We start from the raw sequence: 21,698 nt of genomic DNA, 5'->3' as shown, positions 1-21,698 counted from the left end.
CCCGGCGCAGAGTAGGGCTGCCCTAGACAGAGCCAGTTTGATGAAAAAAAAAAAAACCAACCCCCCAAAACCGCGCCCCCAAAACCCAGAACTACCCTCTTCCCTTTTTTTTTCCACTTCCAATTATCCTTCGTTTTCCTCTAGTAAGGTCAGGTGTGGCCCAGGCCGCCTTCTCTTCGTGATTCATTTTTCTCAGGCAATCTTTCGAACAGCCCTGGCTCCTCGCCTCCTTTATGCCCGAGGCCCGGCGGAGAGTTCCATTGGATGATGACAACCAGGAAGTGACGTCATTTGAGGCGGGGTCCTGGAAAACTGCTTGGGTTCCAATTCCACCCCGGTCTGGGTGGAAAACTGTCTCTGTCTATTAGTATATCGTAGTAGTTTCTGTGGGTTGCTACTATTTCTTTTTGAAACAAAACTTATCTTTTCCTATAAAGCCATTTCTTCCACGCTTCCCAATCAATCAACGAGCATTCATTAAGCGCCTATTGTGTGCCAAGTTCTGTGCTAAGGGCTGGGGATATACGGTCCAGTGTCTGCTTTCATTCTCATACGAGACTCCACGCGCGCATGAAGGTTTGTTCGCCACGTCTTCCCGTCAGAGAACGGGTGGCCTCAGGGGGAGGGGATGGGAAAGGGGTATCATGCAGAAGGCGGCGTTTGTGCTGAGTTTTGGAAGAAAACCAGGGATATCAAGGGTGGGGAGTGCATTCCTGGCCGGAGAGACGGTGCCAAAGCGCGGAGTGGGGAGATGCAGCATTGAGCCTTTGGAGGGCGTGGAGGCTGGAACCGTAGGAGGGGCCCCCGTTGTGAATAACTTTAAAAGTTAGACGGGGCTTCTTCTCCTTTAGATTGTGAGTTTCTTGGGGGCAGGGACTGTTATCTCCTTTCTTTGAATCTCCGGCGTTTGGACGTTGCCTTGGACGTATGATTAATCATTAGCTATTATGATTCTTGACTTGCTATTTGTTCCTATGGGTAGTAGGGAGCCACTGGAGTTTGTTGGGAGAGGGTATTATAATCAGGCCTGCAGTTTATGAAAATGACTTTGGAGACTAGGCTGGGAGGCCAATTTTAGGAGGCTGTTTTAATAGTCTTAGTTAGGGGTGATGAGGTATGGAGGGCGTCATTCTCCATCTAGTGACTCAGAAACCTGAGTCTCGTTTTCCAGATTTCCTTTTTCCTCCACCCTCCGTACCCAGTCAATTGCCAGGTGTGTATTGATTCTTCCGAAGCACTCTTGGCATCCATCCTCTTTCCAGCCACATGACTGACTACCACCGTGCTTCTGACCCTCCCACTTGTACTACTGCAATTGTCTCCTTGCTTCCATCCCTCCCTTTTCTAACCCATTTTCCACTTGGCAAAAATTATCTAACTAAAGCACTGGTCTAACCTTATCAATTTCCATTAAAGAATCCTATTGGCTCTCTCTTCCTTCCGAGATTAAATACAAACATCTTCACTTTAGTACTTGAATCCCTCTATTGTTCCACCAGTTTCACCTTACTCCCCTTCCTGCTTACATTCCTACCAAACTGTTTCCTAAACTAAGCTTTGCCTCTCTCAGCTTTGCATAGTCTGTTCCCTCAAGGCTTATGTTCACTCTCTGCTTTTTAGGGAGTCCTAGCTTTCTCCAGAAAACCTTTTCTGATTCCCCGTCTAGTGCCTTCCCTCTTTTGGTTACTTGTGCTTTTTCCTGTTTATATCTTATGTATATATGGTTTTTTGCATGTTGTCTTCCCCATTAAACAGCTCCTTGAGGGCAGGGACTGTCTTTTTCATTTCTTTGTATCCCTAGCACTGAGGACAGTGCTTGGCACATAGTACTCACTAAGATGTTTATGGACCAACTTAGTATTTTTGGAGGCTCAACTCAGGGTTCATTTCATATGGGAAGCCTTTCCTAATCCCCCTGTAGTTAGCATTCCCTCCTAGGTGGGGCAATGGATAGAGCTGGGCCTGGTATCTGGGTTTAAATTTGGCCTCAGCTGTGTCTAGCTGTATGACCCTGGGCAAGTCGCTTAACCTTTGTCTTAGTTTCCTCATCTGTAAAATAATTGTGCCCAGAGTTGTTGTGAAGATCAAATGTGATAATAATTGTAAAATGCTTATTAGCACAGTCCTTGGCACATAGTAGTCATTATATAAATGCATATTCCCTCCTTTTCCCTCAAATTACATTACCTTTATACATATAAATAGTGCAGCTATAAATATTATATTATATTCAGCATGTTCATTGTTACATTTATCTATGTGATATTATTTATTTACATTATATTATTTATCAAAGTGAATAGAGCACCAGGCCTGGAGTCAGGAAAACTCTTCCTGATTTCAAATCTGTCCTCAGACACTTACTAGCTGTGTGACCCTGGGCAAGTCACTTAACTCTGCCTCCTATTTCCTCATCTGTATAATGAGTTGGAGAAGGAAATGGCAAATCACTCCAGTATCTTTGCCAAGAAAACCCCAAATGAGGTCAAGAAGAGTCAGCCACAACTGAACAACAACATTCACGTAAATATTGTAACCCTCTAGTAGAATGTCAGCAGCTTGAGGGCAGGAATCATTTTTTTTCTCTTTGTATCCTCAGGGCCTTGCCCAGTGCTTTGCATCTAGTATGTGTTGAATAAATGCTTGTTGAATTAAATTAAGAAAGGAAAGACTTGTATTGATCCTTTCATAGATCAACACTTTGGCTGTATCTGAATGTATGACTGCCCTATTCCACACCTACAGCATACCACCTTCCTACTTGGAGGAAGAGGAAGCTTGCTTTGCTGTCAGGCCCTTTATTTAAAGTTATTAGTCTTGCACTGATGAGAGTTCTGATGTTTCCCCTTATAGTCATTGTCAAAATGGTTTTCCTGGTTCTTTTTACTTTGAATTCACTTTTCCCAGGTTCTCCAGAATTCCTTTTTAAATACAAGCTTTTATTTATATCTTCTGTTTTTACATCACCCACATTTTTCACTGTATCCATCCATTCCCAATCCCTTCCCAGAGAGCCATCTTTTGTAACAGATTCAAAAGTAAAGAAAAAAAAATTAAGGCAAAAGTGATCAACATATTGGAGAAATTTGATGTTATATTCAGTGATCCACACCCATCATCCCTCACTTCTGCAAGGGATCAGAGGGAGGCATCTTATATCTCCTTTGGAGTCAGAATTGGTCATAATTTGGAGGTATTTTGATTCTTGATTTTCCCCCCCATTATATTTGTCATAAAATGTTTTCTAGGTTCTACCTCCTTCACTTTGCATTAAATCATATGTCTTTCCATGTTTCCTTGCATTCAGCATGTTCATTGTTACATTTATCTATCACAAGTTTTTAGCCATTCCTCAATCATTTACTTTGTTTCCTGCTCTTTGCTACCACAAAAACTGCTGCTGGGAATATTTTGGTTAAAATGAAGTCTTTCTCCTTGAGATACATGCCTAGTAGTGAAGCCTCTGGGTTAAAGGATATGGACATTTTCTCACTCTCTTTGCACAAATGGGGATAACGGTACCTACCCTTCAGGACTGCTGTGAGGATAAAAACATTTAACAAATCTTAGAATGCTACATTAGTTCTAGCTATATTATTATTATTCTAGATTGATTTTCAAAATGGTTGGACCAATTCACAGCTCTACCAACAATATAGTAGTATCACTAGCTTTTCATAATCACTCCAACATTGACTCTTCCCCTTGTTTTGATTTGTCTTTCTCTTATGATTCAGAACATTCTTTTCATATGTTAATAGTTTGTACATTTTTTTTTTGAAAACTGATTGTTCATATCTTTTTACCACTTCTCAATTGGGGAATGACTTTTGTTGTTATGTCTTTCTTTTAGTAGTCTATATATCTTGTACAACTTCTTGAATTCTTCATATTTATTAGTGATCTTTCTAATATATTCCAAATTGTTTTTCTGAATTGTTGGATCAGTTTATAGATCTGCCAACAATATATTAATGTGCCTTTTTTTCCTGTAACCCTTCCACTATTCTTACCACAACCTTAGTGAGCCTTCCTTTGAAATATTAACGGAAACCAAGAGACACAACCATTAGAGTATGCAGTGTTGCATATCCATAAGTTCATAGATTCAGATCTGAAAGGAACCTTAAAGCCCAATTATTTCAACATCCTCCTTTATCTTTGTCAATCTGATACATACGCAATGAAACCCAGGAGTTGTTTTATTGTGCATTTCTTTTATTAGTAATGATGTTACCATGTTAGTAATTATTTGGAGCATTTTTTCATATGGTTATTTCATCTTTCTGCCTTTGAAAACTGCCTGCTATATCCTTGGAAGATTACCTGTACAAATTTAATGCTTTTGTTCTTCCATCTTTCCTAATTTCTCTAAATTAGACATTACTCACTCCCCCCCATACTCTGCAGTCCAGCCAAACTGGCTTTCTCCCTGTTCCTCACATATGACACAGTTTCCCCATTCTCTGCCTTTGTCTCCTGTGCCTGGAATGCACATCCTCCTCCCTGCTGACTCAGAAACCATCTTCTGCATGAAGCTTTTCCAATCCCTTCAACTGCTGATGTCCTCCTTCAGACTACCTTGGATTTAACTACTTGATGCAGATTTGTATTTATTCACTTTATATTAATGGTGCAAATGTGGGCAGCTAGGTGGCCCAGTGGATAGAGCGTTGGGATAGTGCCAAGATAACTCCAAATAGGGCCACAAGGAGTCAGGACTGAAAATAATATTTAACCTATGTACTTCTTGTCTCCTTCATTAGAATGTGGGCACCTTGTCTGTAGGTTTTTTTTTTCCTATTTGTATCTCCAGTGCCTGGCATATTATATATGTTCAATAAATATTTGTTGATTATGTCTGGATCAATTTCCTTTAGCTCTCTCATAAGATTTCTCCTCCCCCATGCTCTCAGTCAGTGGCATCGCTTATTCTTTTTGCTGCCTTCATCCGTAAACTTGATGACCTATATAAGGACCCTCCCAGCTTTGCCAGGCTATGCTTTAGCCTTGAATCTTGAGCCTTTAGCAGCCTTGAGTCTGCTCTGTATTCCAAGGACCCTTCTAGTTCTGACGTTTGATGGCTTCTCACTGAGTGTAGTGGGCACTTTGACCCACAGAACAAGTAGCACTACCAGTGTCTAATGATGAGGCCTATTCCGTTGGGGTGAGTGATGGGGGAAGATACCACAATACCAGCCCCTGAGGTGGGGCTAGGCCAGGTAAGGTTTTACAGGGCGAGGTCACCAAAGGATGAAGCTGCTGTCTACTAGCTTCTTCGTTTTACTATTCAATTTGTCAAAGTTGTGTCGATGCCTACTGTCCTTAAATCATCATAGTCATTGCCCAGTATACTGCTGTCCTTCCTATTCCCAAACCTAGTGAGCCTTCCTGTGAAACAAAGAAAATGTGGCAACTCAGATTAAGCAACACAGCGAACAGAGTATGCAATATTCCATACTTGTAAGATCATAGATTTGGATCTGGCAGTGACCTTAGAGGCCATTTAGTCCAAACCATTTTTACAGGTGAGCAAACTGAGGCCCAGAGGGGTTATGTGACTTGCCCAAACAGATGTAGTCCCCGATAGTTTTGTTAGCAGGTGCTGTGTTGCCAGGGCCCTATCCCCCCAAATCTAGTTAACCCCCTCATGCTTTCCCTCCAAACTACCAGCTTCTATTCAGACTTAATTCTGTGGCTGCTCTGTCTCAGCACCCTGTGGGGATACTGTGGCCTAGAAAGGAGAACTAGGGGGTTAGAGAGGCTTTTCAGGTTTCCATGTAGCTGCAGGGTCACCAAGCTCAGTAAGAATGGTACCCTGGGTTCAGGGCCCAGATGGAAAACAAAATTGGTGGAGGGTGTTAGAGGCAGAGAACACAGGCCTGTTGATGAGATGCTTTTAAAGTAGAATTCCTGAAAGTGTTTTGAATAAGGCAATTACTGTCTGGGGGATTGTCTTACAGTGTTTTCATTCCCTTATTAGACTAATCTCCAAGAGAAGGGCAAGGGACTATGTCTTTTCTAGCATCTTGTACTATGTTTTGCACATAGGTACTTTAGAGAACAGGTTTTTGCTGAATTTGAACATTGCTAATATCTCCTAACCCATCACCTTGCCTCAAATTCCTTCCCTTTCAGTCTCTCTCAAATGGGAAGCCCACTCAGCTCATCCCTCCCTACAGACACATCAGCAGTTCTCATTGCTACAAGTGTCTTTTCCCATGGCCTCATAGTAAAAGCCCCCCATTCCTTTCTTACCTTCACTTTCCTGTTTCCTTGCAGGTTTCCTCAGCTGTAGGACTTAATTCCCACATTCTAAATACACCAGATACATTCCTGCCTCTGCTGAAGCCCGTCCTCTAAGCCCCACGATTCCAAACCCATTCAGGTCCCAGGGGCCACTTCCTTGCTCCTTTAAGATCCTATAGCTTCTCCTTTCTGTGCCACTCACATAGTGCGCACTTATATTGTTGCTGTGGATTGTGGCTGCTTGATGAGTTCTTCATGTGTATACATTCTGGCCCCTAAGGTAGACCAGGAGTCCCCCAAATCAGGGATTACGTCTCATTCATCTTTGTAGCCCCTACTGCTACAGGCACAGGCCTTATCATAGATTACTATGGTGTAGTGCAGTGGTTAAGGGTCCTGTGCTAGGAAGTCCAAGTTAGAGGCAGTGAAAAGTGTTGGGTTTGGAGTTGGAAAGATCCGGGTTCAAATCTAGCCTCAGACACTGTATGACTCTGGGCAAGTCTCTTAACCTCCACCTCAGTTACCTCAACCATAGAGTGGAGATAATAGCACTTACCTCCCTAGGTTATTATGAAGATCAAATGAGATATTTATAAAGCACTTAGCACAGTGCCTGGCACATAGTAGGTGCTTATTCCATCCCCTTCTCCTCTCATCATCCTCATTTGTAAACTGGGTGGGGGAAAGAATTAGTGTAGTGAGGGTCAAATGAGGTAGCAATTTCTTATATTCAGAGTTTGTTAATATGCTTTCAAAGAATGTTTTGTATACTCTTTCATGTAAGGTAGATAGGACATCTTCTCTCACTCCCATTTTAAAGATGAGGAACCTGAGTTCTGGAAGAGTTGGGTGAACTGCCAAGATGACAGGGCAAGTACAAAGAAGAGGCAGGTCTTGAACCCAGGCCTGCTGCATTCACTACTATTCCTTCCTGCTCTCTCACAAACTCAGCAAGGCTCTTAAGAAGTTTCTCCCCCTGGGTCTCTACTGGTAAAATCAGTCATCCCTAAACTTCTAAGGCTCCTCCCAGTTTTATGGGCTGCGTTCTAAGGCCCTTTTCAGCTCTCCCATTCTATGCTCTGAAGTCTCTTTCATCCCAGATATTCTTTGACTCTGAAAATGCTTTCAAACAGGGTCAAACAAAAGGAGACTCACTCACACATACACACACACACGCACACATGGCAGAGACCAGTGCTTTGTCACCTTATTTATTAGAGATCACCTTTTCAAAGTAAAAAGAGGTGGGGAAAGGAAGGTCAGGACAGGGGATTTGCATACAAGTGTTATTCTGTGTCAGCAGTGGTGGCAAGGGTCTACAGAATTCACGGTTCTGGGCTTGAGAGACAGCGTGAAAGAGGAGGCCACGCCTCGATTGTCAAATACCAGACAAAAGGGGGATTGAGTACATGGGAACCCTCTTTGAGGATTAAGACACACAAGGTTTTTGTTTGTTTAAATCAGTTACGCTGTTGAGACTGGATCAGTCAGACATCAATGCAATTTTGCCACCAGAAGAAGGCCAACAAGGAGCTACTGTAGAGAGAACAAACAGGAGTAACCCAAGGGTGAGCAGAATACAAGCTGCAAGTCTGCAGTGACAAACAGTAGAGTGGAAAAGGCTCCATCAGTAACCACGCGTATTGCATTAGCTAAAGTCGGGCTGTCTAGGTTCGGGATGGTTGTGAGGAGGATTGCAGCCTAAATGATATCAGAGAAATGCCTTTTATACAGTACAAGAATTCAAACACCATCCACTTTCTTAGCAACAGCAGCCACTGGAGACCAGACAGGTGAGGAGAGGGTTCATGTCATTCAGGAGAGTATGTACAGCTTTGACACTCGAGGGAGAACAAGCAGGTTTCTGGGAGTCATCCTCAAAGGGTAAGGCAATTCATTCACTAGACATTATAAATAGGTCTTGTCTTGCCTTTTCTCCCTCTCCTCAATGAGACTAAAGTTAATGCCGCCAACTGAGAAAAGAATAATTAGCATCAATTTACAGCTCTCTGGGGGAAAGGGTTTCAAAAGAGGGCCTTCATGTCTTAAAGCAAAAATAGAAACATGACTCTCAACAGAAGTCTGGGGTTTTTCTTTCCCCTCCCCCCTCCCCCCATATATGATAAACTACATACCTACTTACATACATTTGTAACATGATACTCTTAGAGAGTAAGACTCAAGAAATGACAGGGACTGCAGGAGTTTTTATTCTTGTGTCACCTAGAGACTTCCAGAATCAGAAGCAACCTTGATAGGCCTGAGTTAAGGGTTTTGCCTTTCCCAGGAAGGAGGACAAGACCTCAGGGAATCTGAAGACAAGTGAGGGTTGGGGGCAAATTGGCTGTTCTGAGTTCTTGGGGAGGGTCCCAGAATGATAAATCATCCCTTGGTCCATTATCATTCCCTCTCTTCCCCTGCCCCAAGAACTCTTGTATTCTCCCTCTTGGTTAGCCCAACAATGCCAAGTGGAATTGATATGCAACAAATCATTTTAATGTGTTGGGTTGGGGGCTGGGAGAGACTAGGGAAAACCTAGGGCCACTGAGTTATGACACTTGACAATCAGGATTCATCACCTCCTTGTGGATGACTCCATTCTATGGGAAAAATAAGTAACTGGGGTGTGTCTGTGTGTGTTCAACTCCTGAGATGTTTAGAGGCTTCACTTAGGGCTGCTCTTTGGGGAATACTGCTTTAGCGGTTCATTGGCCTCAAATGGTAGCCCATCAATAGGAGGTCTGGACCAGCTGCCATCTTGGACCTTCTGATACCTCCTTGTGTTTGCTGGATGGGGCACTGGTCAGAAGGAACCATTACATTGTATCATGGTGAGAAAGGCCCTTGGTGGGGACTCCATAATGTAATCAATAAATATTTCTGTTCAGTTCCTGGCAGACGCAGTGTTCTTTCTGGGGTGCACAAAAAGACCCTTGTAGGATATGTTAAACTGGGGTGCAACATTCATATTTATGTTGGTCCAAGTGCACAGCTCCTCAGAGCCTCAGAGGGTTTGAGCCCAATATGCACCATTTGAAGTACAAGATGCCCAACAACCCCATTACCTCTAAGTGGGCCAAGGCCCACTCTTCCTTTTGCCAGGAAGCTGGATGGGAGACCTTTTCCTTCCTGAATGCAGATTAAAGAGTAGTAGATGCAAATCAGCTAGCTTCTCCACACCACCCCACATCACCAAGGTCTCCTTTGGAGGAGAGGGATGGAAAATAAGCTTATGTATATGCAGTACTCAACAGAACTCAAAGTAAGCTTCCAGCCACAAAATGAGGTCAGTTGGTTTTTCTTGTAACAGAGGTAACTGTGCAAATAGTATAGAGGGTCCAGCAGAGGTAACCCAAGAGCAGGACTTTCGGCTGAACTGAAACCCAGAGTTGCAAGGCTGTTTAATATCCCACATCTTAGAGACTACCCCCATAGTTCACCTTCCTCAGTCTTTCAGCAGAAATTTTCAAAGGCATAAATTGAGTGTTTGTTCCTACTGTACTTCAATGTAAGCTCCTATCTATTCCCTCCCAGTTCTGATTTCTTGCCTTTTCACTATTACTTGAACATTCCGTGATGGTTTGATGAATGTATCCTAGGAGGCCCTGACTTAAAAGCATGGGTCCCTTTCCTTACCTTGTAACTCACAGCAAGGCCTAAATGCTATTGACATGCCCCATGGGGCTTCCTTGAACGAGACTTAAGATCACAATTTCTTGGGATAATGTGAAAGTTGGGAGTTGGTGGAAGGGGAATGGGAATTTACATTTAAATCCACCTCTAAAAGGGGCAGGGGCAAGGATTTAGATTTGAGGCCTTCTGTTGGGTAAAGATGTAAAACAACTTTTACAAGCCACTACATCTGACTGCAAATTATCACAGGGCTAAGAAAAGAACAACAAAAACCTTCTCAAGAGACCAGGAAAAGGGTGACCACATGGATCCCCCTGGCTTCCCTCCCCTGAAGGGACCCTACCTCCAGCCTGATAAAGTTCATTGCCCAAACATTCTTGTCTTTTAGGCTAATTTCTATAAGATACTGATGATTAGTGCAATCAGATAGTGCAGTGCAGGTGACAAGAAGCTAATGGAAGATTAAAAACCTCATAAATACATACACAAAGTACTATTCAATAGGTGGAGAGGAGAGTTGGGAGCTGGTAAAGGGGATTTATCAAATCAGCTTCTTTTCACCTTGGAAAGATTCTAGTATGGAATGTCATGCTTCTAAATTAATTCTTTTTCTTTTTTTAAAGCAACTGGGGTTAAGTAACTTGCTCAAGGTTACACGGCCAGTTATTTCTGGGTGTGGTGCCAAGTATAAGAGCCCGGATTTGATCCCCAGGTCATCCCGACGCTGGGGCTGGTGCTCTTACTCGCTGAGCCACCTGGCCGCCCCTTCTAACTTAATTCTAATGTAGGATCTGGAAAAAAATGTTCTAATTAATGTTGCTGCACTATTAGATCTATTTCCTTATTGTGGCTGGTAGTGCCTCCTCTTCCTTCACTCTCCCTTTCCCAAAGAATGGTCTCTGCTTTCTTTAATCTATACTGTAAATTGTTTTTTATCCCTACCATCAAAAATAACCAAACCACTCATTAGCCCTTAGTTTAAGCATTGTTTCTGTAGACAGTCTCAAAGAAGAGAAGAGCTTAATCTCCTAGACCAATAATAGACCCTTTGCTTCCCTCCCTGCCAGGCCTAGTGAGGGTGAGGTAGGCAAGCATACAGGTTAGTCATGACACCTTACATATGCTCTGGGTAAAGCTTCTGAGGTCTGCCCTTAATAATTTTATGATCTGCCAATCAATTTGTCTGCCAGAGACATACATGCAGTTGGAGGGAAAGGTGGTGGAAGAGAAAGGGTTCTTGGGGTTGTGTTAAGGGTGAAAAACTGTCTCTGAAAGTTCCTGAAAAGTGGATTAGAGCCCCGTTTGTTGCTGACCTATACTGCCATTTCAACAATTATACCTTGCTTTAATTATAAACTGTCCCATCAAGTCTCTTGTGCACAATTTCCTGATTTTCTTGCTATTGCCCACTCCTTCCCCTCCCGGAGTGGCTTAAATTTTAATGAAGCCACTGCTTTAACATTTAGTGGAAAAATTTCCCAACATTGCCTTTGTCTCTTCTGGAATTCAATAATTTGTCATAATTGTATTAAGAAGTCCATAATTCTTAGCTCTGAGTAAAAGGAATAGGCTCCGTACCTCTCAGAGGGGTAGCCACTTTGGGCCATAAAGAGGTGCGGGAGACATAAGGACTCTCTGAGCCCTTGGTCAGTCCCCTAGGGAATGCCACACCTCAGGAGCACCAGGTAGAACACATCAATATTTCAAGAGCAGCCAGTAGGTGATGTCAAAATGTTTCCCTTCTGGCCAGTGGAACCAAATCTGCAGGAAGAGAAAGGGGGTATAAATCCATTTCCAAATCCAAAGGCAGAGCTCTTAAACTTGCCACACCCCTTGGCTACCGAGAGCTTCTAGCAAAGCAGAGTCCTTACCTTCACATCAAGGCATATAGCTCGTGTCAGGCTCCTGCTTCTATAAAGCAGGGGAACACACTGTCATTCTGGATGAGGACATGATGCCAAAGGCTCCTCTGCAACAATATAAACACTGCTTTCTCCATCTTCCCCATGCTACTTCTAGACAAGAGTGGGAGCTGGCAGGGCCTTCAAAAAGGAAGTGAGCATCTGTCCCAAGGACTGAATGGAAGCTGTTGGCTGACTTGCTGCCAGGTAGTCACCTGATTGTTTTGCGCACATGTTCAGAGAGGATGAGTCTTCTCTCCATGTGGAGCTGGGGGGAGGGGGAGGTGTGGTGTGACATCCAGACTTGATTCCCAGAGACTGGGCAGCAATTATTTGCACACCTGCCCCAGGGCACATCAGATGCCTGTTAGAAGGCCCATGCCATGCAGAGGGTGACTCACTGAGCTCCAACAGGAGGCTAAGTAATCCATACAAAGATAGGGACAGCAATGTCTTGACACACAGAGCATTCTCAGAATGCTGAGGAAGATGAGGAAGGGGGTGTGATGCTGTATAGATGAGGAAAAGCCAGGAACAATCCCTTCCCTCTTTCCTATGCCAACGACCCAACTCACTTTATAGGTCACTGGCAATTCAACAGTCTGGAGGCTTGGAGCACAGATTTCAGATGGAGGTGCCACATAGGGGACCTTGTCTCTCCCCTGACCAAACGCATACCGAAACCCAGCCCCAGCCCACCCACAAAGCCAAGGTGAATTACCCTTTTAAAAACTCCAGTGAGGTTTCATGTGATCTCATGATATACATGTAGTACAGAGAGGAACTGAAAGTGCAATTAATCAGATGAAAAAGCACATCTGTGCTGCTGTGTCTGTGTGCAAAGATTCAAGACCCAAAATAAATACATGATTTAAAAATTAAAAAGGTTCACAGTATCACACACTCATAGGTAGTTTACAGGAGTGCCCAGGGGAAAAACTGCCTTCACTTCGATTTCACCCCACTGATTTCTTTTCTTCTGGGCATTCTGGGCTAGGGAGTTGAGTCTTTTCAGTCAGTTGCCATTGGTCCCAGGATGGTCACGGTTGAATTGGTCAGTGGGAAGAAAGGACGAGGATAGGAGGCTCAGGCAGGGTTCCAGTAGGATGCGCGTTGGCGGAGGGGGTCCTGTGCTGCAGCGAGTCGGCAAACTCCCTCATGGCCAGCCCAGATGGGCAGGATATCAACACAAGGGTGGTAACACGGCAACCTGGAGAGGGGACTAAGCTTGGCTTCAGGCTTCATGTCTGCATAGAAATTACTGCAAAGAAGCAAAAGGGAAAAAGTGTGAAAGAACTGAAGAAGGAAATGAGGCTCCTTCCCACATATTTCTAACCCACTGGGAGGGCTATGGATGGCACAAATCCATAGTTTCATGGCCTCCCTCTCCCCAAGAAATGTGGGAAATGTGTTGGTCTAATCCAGGCTTTGAACTGCCCAGCACTTGCTTTTTAGAGCCAGGAAATGCTTGGGATGAGCTGGACTAGGAGATGGCCAGAGGTCTCCACCCACAAAGAGCACATGGTCAGTGGCTGCAAGAGGCCAGGAACCAGGACGCAGGCCAGACAGCCCCAAATTCCCTGCTAACCCACCAGGGCACTTTTATGGTACACTTACTGTATCGCTCTCATCATCAGAGACTGAGTGGACTTTCGTGCTATAGTGGAGTGGGGAGTAAACCCAGCTCCTCTCATCGGTGGGCTGCCAGAGACGGCGGGGGAGATGCAAGAGGAGCAGCAGCAGAGCAGGGAGCAAGGAAGAGAAAAAAGGAGAAAAGAAAAAAAAGGAGAAAAATAAAAGAGTAGGAAACTCAAGAGTAAGAACAAGTAAACTGGAAGGCAAAGAACAGCTTTCTCTGAAGAGTTTGCATTCTCGGGACCTTTCTCACCATGTTAATAGGTATGGCCCCTTTCCAAAGGACGGCGCTGATACATACCTGAGTCCCTACCCCTGGAACAATTCTAGGAAAGGTTTAGCCTTGAACAGAAGGGCCAAGGAAGGGCAGAGCTGACTGCTTGAGAAGTTACTGCCTATTTAATGACTCAGTACCTTTAATGCTGTGGAAATGGATGTGCTAGGATATCAAGTGAATCCACTGAGAATGCCAGGCTAACAGGGGGTGGGATGGGGGTGGAAATTATCTAGAGCAGGGGAGGGAGGCACAGATTAGCAAGGTAGACTGGGTTAATTTGGGTAGTATGCAAAGGAAGCAGTTAGTTAACTCAACGCATTGGACAGTAGGCGGACAGAGAGACTGGAGACAAAAAAGGAAGGTAACAAAGAGAACTTGTTTTTAATTTTAAAGAGCCCTCCTCAGAGTGCCCGACTGTACCTGTAGTGAGACCAGGCTACAGACCTGGGATTTCTCTTCTACTTCTTAATCAGGAAGGAATAACTTGTGTTTAATTAAGAGGCGATATCAGGCCTAACAAGCTATTGATTCTGCTGCAACTGCTTTCCTGGGGAACTGGGAGGGAGGTCCTGTTAATTGAAGCCTGAAGTCAAAAGGGAATGTAGTGTTCGGGCACTGACTTAGACACTTAGAGTGTCCAGCATGAGATAAAGAAGAATGGACTTTGGCTTTTCTGGCTTGGCTAGTAATACTGAGCCAGAGAGATCCCTCAGGATAGCTAATAACACAGTTTAAACCTGACATGAACAAAACATAGTTCGCAGGGAATCCCTGTCAGTCTGTCGATCTCAGCCTTGCCCACTAATCCTGCCTTGAAAACAGGGAAACTGGGCTTCCAGTGGGGATGCTGCAGTCCCTCTCTCCTCACCTGAGCCATACCTATATGGAATGAGGAAAGGTCAAGTTTCAGGTGACCTCTCTACCCCATGTAAATACCAAGTCCTCTTCCTCTCCTTGTCCTCCAACCATACCCTAGCCTGTGGCAACATTTAGAGATTCCTTACATATTGTGACAGAGATAGGATGGGAGAGGTGGCTGCCACCCTAAAGCTTGGGAACAAGCCTAGTAAAGAAAAGTCCCAGGTAGAAATTGTGGTCATGAGAGCCAAGCCTGTTCCTGTTCTCAGTCAAGAGAAGCAGGGTTTTTCTCCCTTGGTGCTGGGGTTTCAGCTTGAAAGTAGTGGAAATGGTGGGCACTGAACAAGGAGTCAAGAGACACCTGGGGTCGCATCCTACCTTCAACATTGGTTATTGGAGCATGAACAAGCCAGCTGATCTCTCTCTCTCTCTCTAAGCATGTTTCCTCATCTGTAAATGGGGACAATATTAACTTGAGGTACATACCTCACAGGGTTGTGGTGAGTTTCAAATGAGGTAACAAAATAAAGTTATTTTCAAACTTTAAAGTACTATACAAATGGTGGCTATTATTCTGAAAGTGGTTCAGGTCCCCGTATTTCTCCAATATCATGGGCTAGACTTATGATACTACTTTTTTAAAACCTACGCAACCCCCTCTAGATCCAAGACTGGCATCCCTCCTGGTACTTCATTTGAGAGCCAGAGCTGGGTGCAAGGCATCCTCTCTCAGATGCTGAAAGACTAGCTAAGAATTAATAACCCCTAAAGGTGCAAAGCCACCAGCCCTCCATTCTTCAGGTCTTTAGTAAGCCAGCTGAAGAAGGAGAAGATCTGGTCACATACTCATTTCATTATAAGCAGAATCAAGTAAAAAATCTTAGTCTAGTTTAGAAATGCATGTTTTCCATGCTTAACCTCTTTGAGTCTTCTACTTCAGCCAAACTGACCTAACTTATCTTGACCTTGGTTGCTGCCTTCCCAGTTCTGTATTTTTGCTTCTGCTCCTATGCCCACTACCGTGGTATGCAGCATTATGGAAAAATACTCAACTTAGAAAATCTGGCTATGAGGTCTGGCTCTGCCACTTACCCATTGTGTGACTTTGTGCAAGTCACTGAAACTCGCTGGGCCTCAGTTTCCTCACCTGTAAAATGAGGGGGTTGGACTAGGTGATCTCTAATGTTGCTTTCCCAGCTCCAACAGTCTGGGAACCTATTCATATCCTGCTCATCCTTCAAGAACCAGCTCCCAGGGACCTCCTCCAGGATACCTTCTCTGACCAACTCCAGCTCACACCAATCTCTCCTTTGTTTCTGTCTTTTCCATTCATTTGGCAATTAATCCAATTTAGGACCCAATTCTTGGGCTGTTGGACTAGCTACTTTTTTAGGTACTGCTATTTTGGTTTTTGCTTGCACATATTTTCTCTTTCACTGGACTGTAAAGAATATGGGGACAAGCAGCAACTCTGACCCTTTTAGGGGACCTTGCACACAGTAGATATTAGTAAACAGTTGCTGACTTGATTAAAAAGACACACAGAACTATGAGATGATTAAATAAATAATAAACCTCTAGACTAGCAGCTTCTTTTCTCATGTCCTGTTGCAAATTTACTGACTTGGATCAAGCTGCTTATCCTCATTGGGTCCTAAATTGATTCTCTAAAAGAAGAGAAGAAGTATGGTTTAAGTGGAAAAAGTAATTACCTGGGAATCTTGAAACATGTGTTCTGATTAGCCCAGGCTCCATCATAGACTTATGTAACTTGGAGGAGCCTGGGCTTTAGTTTATGTGAAAACATGAGGTTACTGAACCCTGCTCCCACCTAATTTACATGTGTTGTGGGGAAAGATGTGAAATACTTTTGAGAGAAAAGTACTACTAAAAAGGCTACTTTTTAGTGATTCTTTTGGCAATGGAAAGCTTATTTTATCATTCAGAAATGATAAAATTGATCTCTTAATTGTATGTATTCTGCCTTTCAAAATAGGCAAGGTGCTATTTTCCAGGTAACCCATTTCCCCTCTAGGGGTGAGGGTGAGGAGGGGGTAATCAGTCTTAAATCCATTTAGTACTGCTTGGAGAAGAGGGGCATTAGTGTCGAAGGGTGGCAACAGCATCATAGGGTTCAAATGGAAACTGACTGAGGTGGGGTCAGCTCGATCTGGTGTGTCCAAGCTAAGGCTGGGTTCACTTACAGTCCTGGAGGGGGACAGCATGATGGACCGGAGTCGGCGATGGCGGGGAGAGTAAATCCAGTACCTCCCATCCGTGAACTGGATGGCGGCAGGGCAAAGGAGGGGAGAAAGGAAACAGAGGAGAAAGGATGGAGTGAAAATAAATTAATTACTCAAGGAGGTGAAAAGCAGCTGAAAGGTAGGCTAGGAGGCTGGAGGTCCCAACGGGACGAGCTGGTTGACAGAACCAATGATGGAAACAGCAGAGCCCTGAGCCTTCTACCACCTGGTTGGAAGAAAGTACGTGTGCCCTGCACATCCTTGGATACACTTACTTCATGGTGAAAATCCTGTGGAGGTTCCATTTTTCTCCCAGGCCTTCTCTGTGGGACTGTTAACCAGCTTCTCTGCTTGGGAAACAAGCACCTTTTGCTACCTACCTACCTACCTACCTTTTAAAGGGTATTTTGAGAAAAAGGCTATTTTGAGAAAAGTGCTTTGTAAACTGAAAAATGCACCCAAAAACCCAACTGCTTTTATTATTACTCTGCTATGAATTTCTTGTTTCCCAAGTCACCCCTGCTGCCCCAATCCGGCTGTACACACACGCATGCGCGCACACACACGTACGCACACGTACTCGTGCACACATATAACACACACGTGCGGCACACACACGCACACGCACACACACACACCAAGTCATACACAGGATGGTATAACACCAAACACAAAACTATTGCTCAAGAAGAAAAAGAATCACAGAGGATGAGGATGAGAGCCTAATAGAGTGGAATGAAGACAAAGTTAAGAGCTTCATTCTTTGCTTCTCAGGGTGGGAGTGGAGGAGCAGCTCTTCAGAGAAAGTCAAGTGGGAGCTACCAGGAGGCCCATTCCAGCCAGGAGGGGAGAGCCAGGCAACTTAAAAAGTGTGGTCAGCTGCCCCTGCCCCTCCCTAGCTCCCAGAGAAAGAAAGAACATGGGGGAGCATTAGGAAGAAGTAGCAAGTGGGGTATAAAAAGGCATGCTTGGAAAAAAAACTACACAGAAGCAAAGCTTCAGAGACTAGGCCGCTTTCCTCTCCAATGGACAGGCATTCCTCAGCAACAGATGAGCCACACGTGGACGAGAGGAAGAGGTGTGCCCAGAAGGACAAGCAGGATATGGGGAGGCCTCTGGCTCATGGAGACCAAGGGCTCTCCTGGTGGTGAAGGAGACTCTGATCTTGGCCATGGAGGCATAGGCTCAGTATGCTGGGCCCACGCAGGAATGCAGAGATGAGTATGGAAAACTCCAGACGGGCCGGGATGACAGCGGGGCAGCTTCGGGCAGATGGCCTTTCTTTTTTTAAATCCTGTTGCAGCCCAGGGCTGGATTCTCAAGAGCAGGTCCCCTTCCCTTGGCCACCCCCCCGCCCCACCAAAATTCTCAGCCAGGTGTTTGGCAGCTGTGAGGAACTGCCCCAGGGAACCTAACATTGGGGTACCCCAGTCTTCTCCTGCCACCCAGAGACCACCTCACCTACTCCCTTGGTCTCAGAACTAGGCTTCCTCGGTATCGTCTAATGCATCTGCCTGCAGGGAAAGGGAACAGAATTGGTCAAGGGCCTCGCTGGGAATCAGTTCACCACGCCACAGCCTAAGACGTCCTGAAGGTAATGAACTGGGGCTGATTTTCAACATAATATGACTAATAGCTCAAGATCTTTTAGCTGAAGCACATTACTCCCTCCCCATAGTCGCTCCCCCTGCTTCCTCCTGGGCCTTTCCCCACCCCCACCCCAATTCCCACCCCACATCCCACCTGATTTTACCCAACTAAGTTCAGGTGCATTCACTTTTTCCCAAGGAACGAGCTGAGCTGGTCAATTAGCAGTCTCAGAAACTGCTTTACGATATCTGTAGGCTTATAGAAATGTACATAGATCCCCAAACCACTACAGCTGAGTGGCTCAGACTACCCAACATTTCATGTCTGCCACCCTCGCCTCTCTCATTTATTGGCTTAAGAAGAATGAGCATGGCCATTCAGTGCTGTATGCCTTCTTTTCAGAAGGACATGGCAGCAAGGATCTGGGCTCAGCTCTGTCCCGAGTCCCCATGCCTCAATGGCCCATCCATCAGAGAGCTGTGCCTGAGTGAGAACCAACCTGGACAAATATTTTTAGTGTCTGGGGCAAGTGAGCCCTTTTTCATTGACAAGGTACCAGGCTGCATTGTTTGAACTTTTAATACAGCACCAAGCTCTCTTCACATGCACATGTCTTCAGAAATACTATGTGAGAATCAATATGCAGTGGGGAAAGGGCTGAGCTTTTACCCCTGGAGAGGACTCTTCTGGGGCAGTTCCTATTCAAGAGATACTTCCCTTTGCTGTGGGATTTTAAACAACTGGTGGTGTTTATGGGAGGAGACGGATACCCAGGGGTTTTAAAACTGCCTTCTTAAACCACCCTTCCTGACTATGAGAGGAAGGCAGAGGAGTAAACAAGCCTGGCCCCTTGAGGGGGACACAGCAGAGACTTACAAAATAGATGTCTGTGACAGGTGCCTCGTCTTCATCTGAGGCCTGGCTGGCTGGCTCTGAGGCCTGGCTGGTGGTTTCCACTTCCACGGTGGCCGGGGGTGTGACCATAATGCTGGCAGAAGAAGCCTCTTCCCTGCATATGGGGGTGGGAAATATGACTGGTAGGGTAGGGGATGGGCAGGGAAGGGATGCACTGCCCAGGTGGGGGAGAATGAGCTGACCCCGGGATATCGGTCTGAAAAAGAGCACGGGAGGCCATTTCCCTGCACCTTCAAACTTTGCTCCTATTCTTCCCCATCTCTGAGCTCCCTCATCCTTGATGACAGTCCTACCTTGTGCACAAACTTCTCATCTACTTCTTTGGTAACCCAGTGCCTAGGGCCATGCTAAGCATACACGAGGGGCGCAGGAAGTGCAGTGGAGGAGAGCAGGAGGAACTGGGAATCAGAACACTTGGGTTTCAAATCCTAGTTCTGTCTCTTACTAAACTGTGTATCTCTGAATATGTCACTGCCCCTCTGAGACTCAGTCTTCTCTGTAAAATGGGGATAATAATACTCATGTATCTCTAAAGGCTTATTGTGAGGGACAAATGGTAATGTGTGTAGTCCTGGAATATGTAAGATGTATCTAAGTTATTGCTAACAACGTATCAGTGTTGATCAATTGGTTCTTAAGCTAAAATTTGTTTTACCTTTTTCATTATGCAATTAGTGGCATAAAATTTTGCTAACCAAAACTTTTAAGAAAAAAAAACATCCTATGAATGGACAAAAGAGGGCATTAGGTTAAAGCAGAAATTCTCAAACTTTCTGTTCTCAGGACTCCTTTATGCTCTTAAAAATTATTAAGGATCTCACAGAGCTTTCATTTAAGCGGGTTGTATTTGTTGTCATTTACCATTGGAAATTAAAATGGATAAATTTTTAAAAATATTTATTCACTCACATAAAACAAAAATAATTAACCCATTATTTTTTACATAAATAAAATTTTTATGAAATAGCTTTATTTTCTAAAATGAACAAAAAAGCCTAGTGAGAAGACTGACATGGTTTTACATATTTTTAACAAATCTCTTTAATGTCTGGCTTAATAGCAGACAGACAGATGGATTCTTATATCTGCTTCTGCATTCAGTCTGTTGTGATCTATAACTCTGGTTGAAGCATATGAAGAAAGGTTGGCTTCGTATAAATAGGTAAGAGGCAAATAATGTCTTAGTGTAATTATGAAAATAGTTTTGACCTTGTGGACTCCCTGAATCTCAGAGATCCCCAGAGGTCTACAAACCCTACTTTGAGAATGACTCTAGTAAAGGTTGCCAATGAATAGTAATAATAACTCGTATTCATGTAGTGCTTTATGGTTTGCAAAGTACTTTTCTCACAAAATATCTATGGGATAAGGGGTGAATATTTTACAGATCTGAAAACAGATGGCCAGAGAGATGAACTGACACACCTATGATCACATATGGTTGGTAATCAAGCTTGGACTTGTTTTTTTGATTTAAAGTCTGCCTCTTTCACATTATACTATGCAGGCTTTTTCCTGATATAATGCTCAGTGTGAAAAGAGTTAGGGCAGCTAGGTGGCACAGTAGATAAGAGTGCCAGGCCTGGAGTCAGGAAAACCAGAGTTCAAATCTGGCCCCAGACACTTATTAGCTGTGTGACCCTGGGCAAGTCCCTTAACCTTGTCTGCCTCAGTTTCCTTATCTATAAAACTGGAGAAGGAAATGGCAAACCACTCTAGTATCTTTGCCAAGAAAACCCCACATGGGGTCATGAAGAATCAGACCCTACTGAAAACGACTAAACAACAAATGAATAGAATCAGTCTATAACCGAATCTAACCCAAGCTGTCCTGAAGGAAAACTTCAGTTGTTAGTCATAAAACTGACAACACTGCAGTGGGCAATTATAGTTTGCTCCATCTTTAGAAAGAACTCTGCTCTGGATGCTGAATCCTTTGGGTCCTTGAGGGAGAGTTCTGTCTGGGATGCAGTTAGTGAGGATGATAGGACTGGGGAGGTCTCTGGTACCCACAGTGACTAACACCATGCATGTTTCAAGGGGCACAGATAAAGGTTTCCTACCAGCTCCCTGTTAGTAACACAATATTTACCCTGTGGCCTCTTCTTTGGGAGCCATGACATCAACGCTACATTTTGGTTCAACTTCAACGGTGATCTGCTGGAGATCCTCTTCCACATGGACCTCATCATGGGATCTGGAAGGCCAGTGGGAGACCAAATTTACCGGTTTTCTCCCATGTAGGTGCCCATAAACAAAACCTGGTGAAGAGGACCACTTACCCTCTTTCCTCCAGGTACATACACCCTCTCTATGAGCCCCTCCCCCTCCCTTGCAGTGTGTTCAATGGTCTTCAGAGCCTTCTTGGACAATAGCTGGACCTATGGTCTACCCCAT

General features: G+C 44.4%; 1 protein-coding gene and 1 long non-coding RNA gene across 6 annotated transcripts in view; one reads left to right on the top strand and one right to left on the bottom strand.

The window, feature by feature from the left end:
• The first annotated feature begins 8 nt into the window (after positions 1-8).
• LOC138160270 (uncharacterized) lies at positions 9-12,498 on the top strand. The gene is made up of 3 exons (XR_011168118.1): positions 9-576; positions 11,902-11,990; positions 12,366-12,498. It is a non-coding gene; the product is annotated as an uncharacterized lncRNA (long non-coding RNA).
• The window catches only part of PIP5K1C (phosphatidylinositol-4-phosphate 5-kinase type 1 gamma), a 145,971-nt gene continuing 131,717 nt past the window's right edge, over positions 7,445-21,698 (bottom strand). The window contains exons 15-19 of one of the 5 annotated variants that reach the window (XR_011168117.1): positions 21,394-21,498; positions 19,263-19,395; positions 13,401-13,484; positions 11,754-13,044; positions 7,445-11,643 (exon numbers count right to left, since the gene is read on the bottom strand). Coding sequence is in view for 4 of the 5 variants with exons in the window: in XM_069086869.1 (XP_068942970.1) it covers positions 13,386-13,484; positions 19,263-19,395; positions 21,394-21,498 (337 nt within the window). In the remaining variant the exon portion in view is untranslated. The other 4 variants (XM_069086870.1, XM_069086871.1, XM_069086872.1 and 1 more) reach the window with 4 other exon arrangements.

Source organism: Petaurus breviceps, unplaced genomic scaffold (assembly GCF_028583685.1).
Source record: "Petaurus breviceps papuanus isolate PSGF00001 unplaced genomic scaffold, PetGlider_PUasm1.0 180, whole genome shotgun sequence".
Taxonomy (NCBI): Eukaryota; Metazoa; Chordata; class Mammalia; order Diprotodontia; family Petauridae; genus Petaurus; species Petaurus breviceps.
The sequence above is the reverse complement of the archived record's forward strand: the minus strand, read 5'-3'. Positions and strand labels throughout refer to the sequence as shown.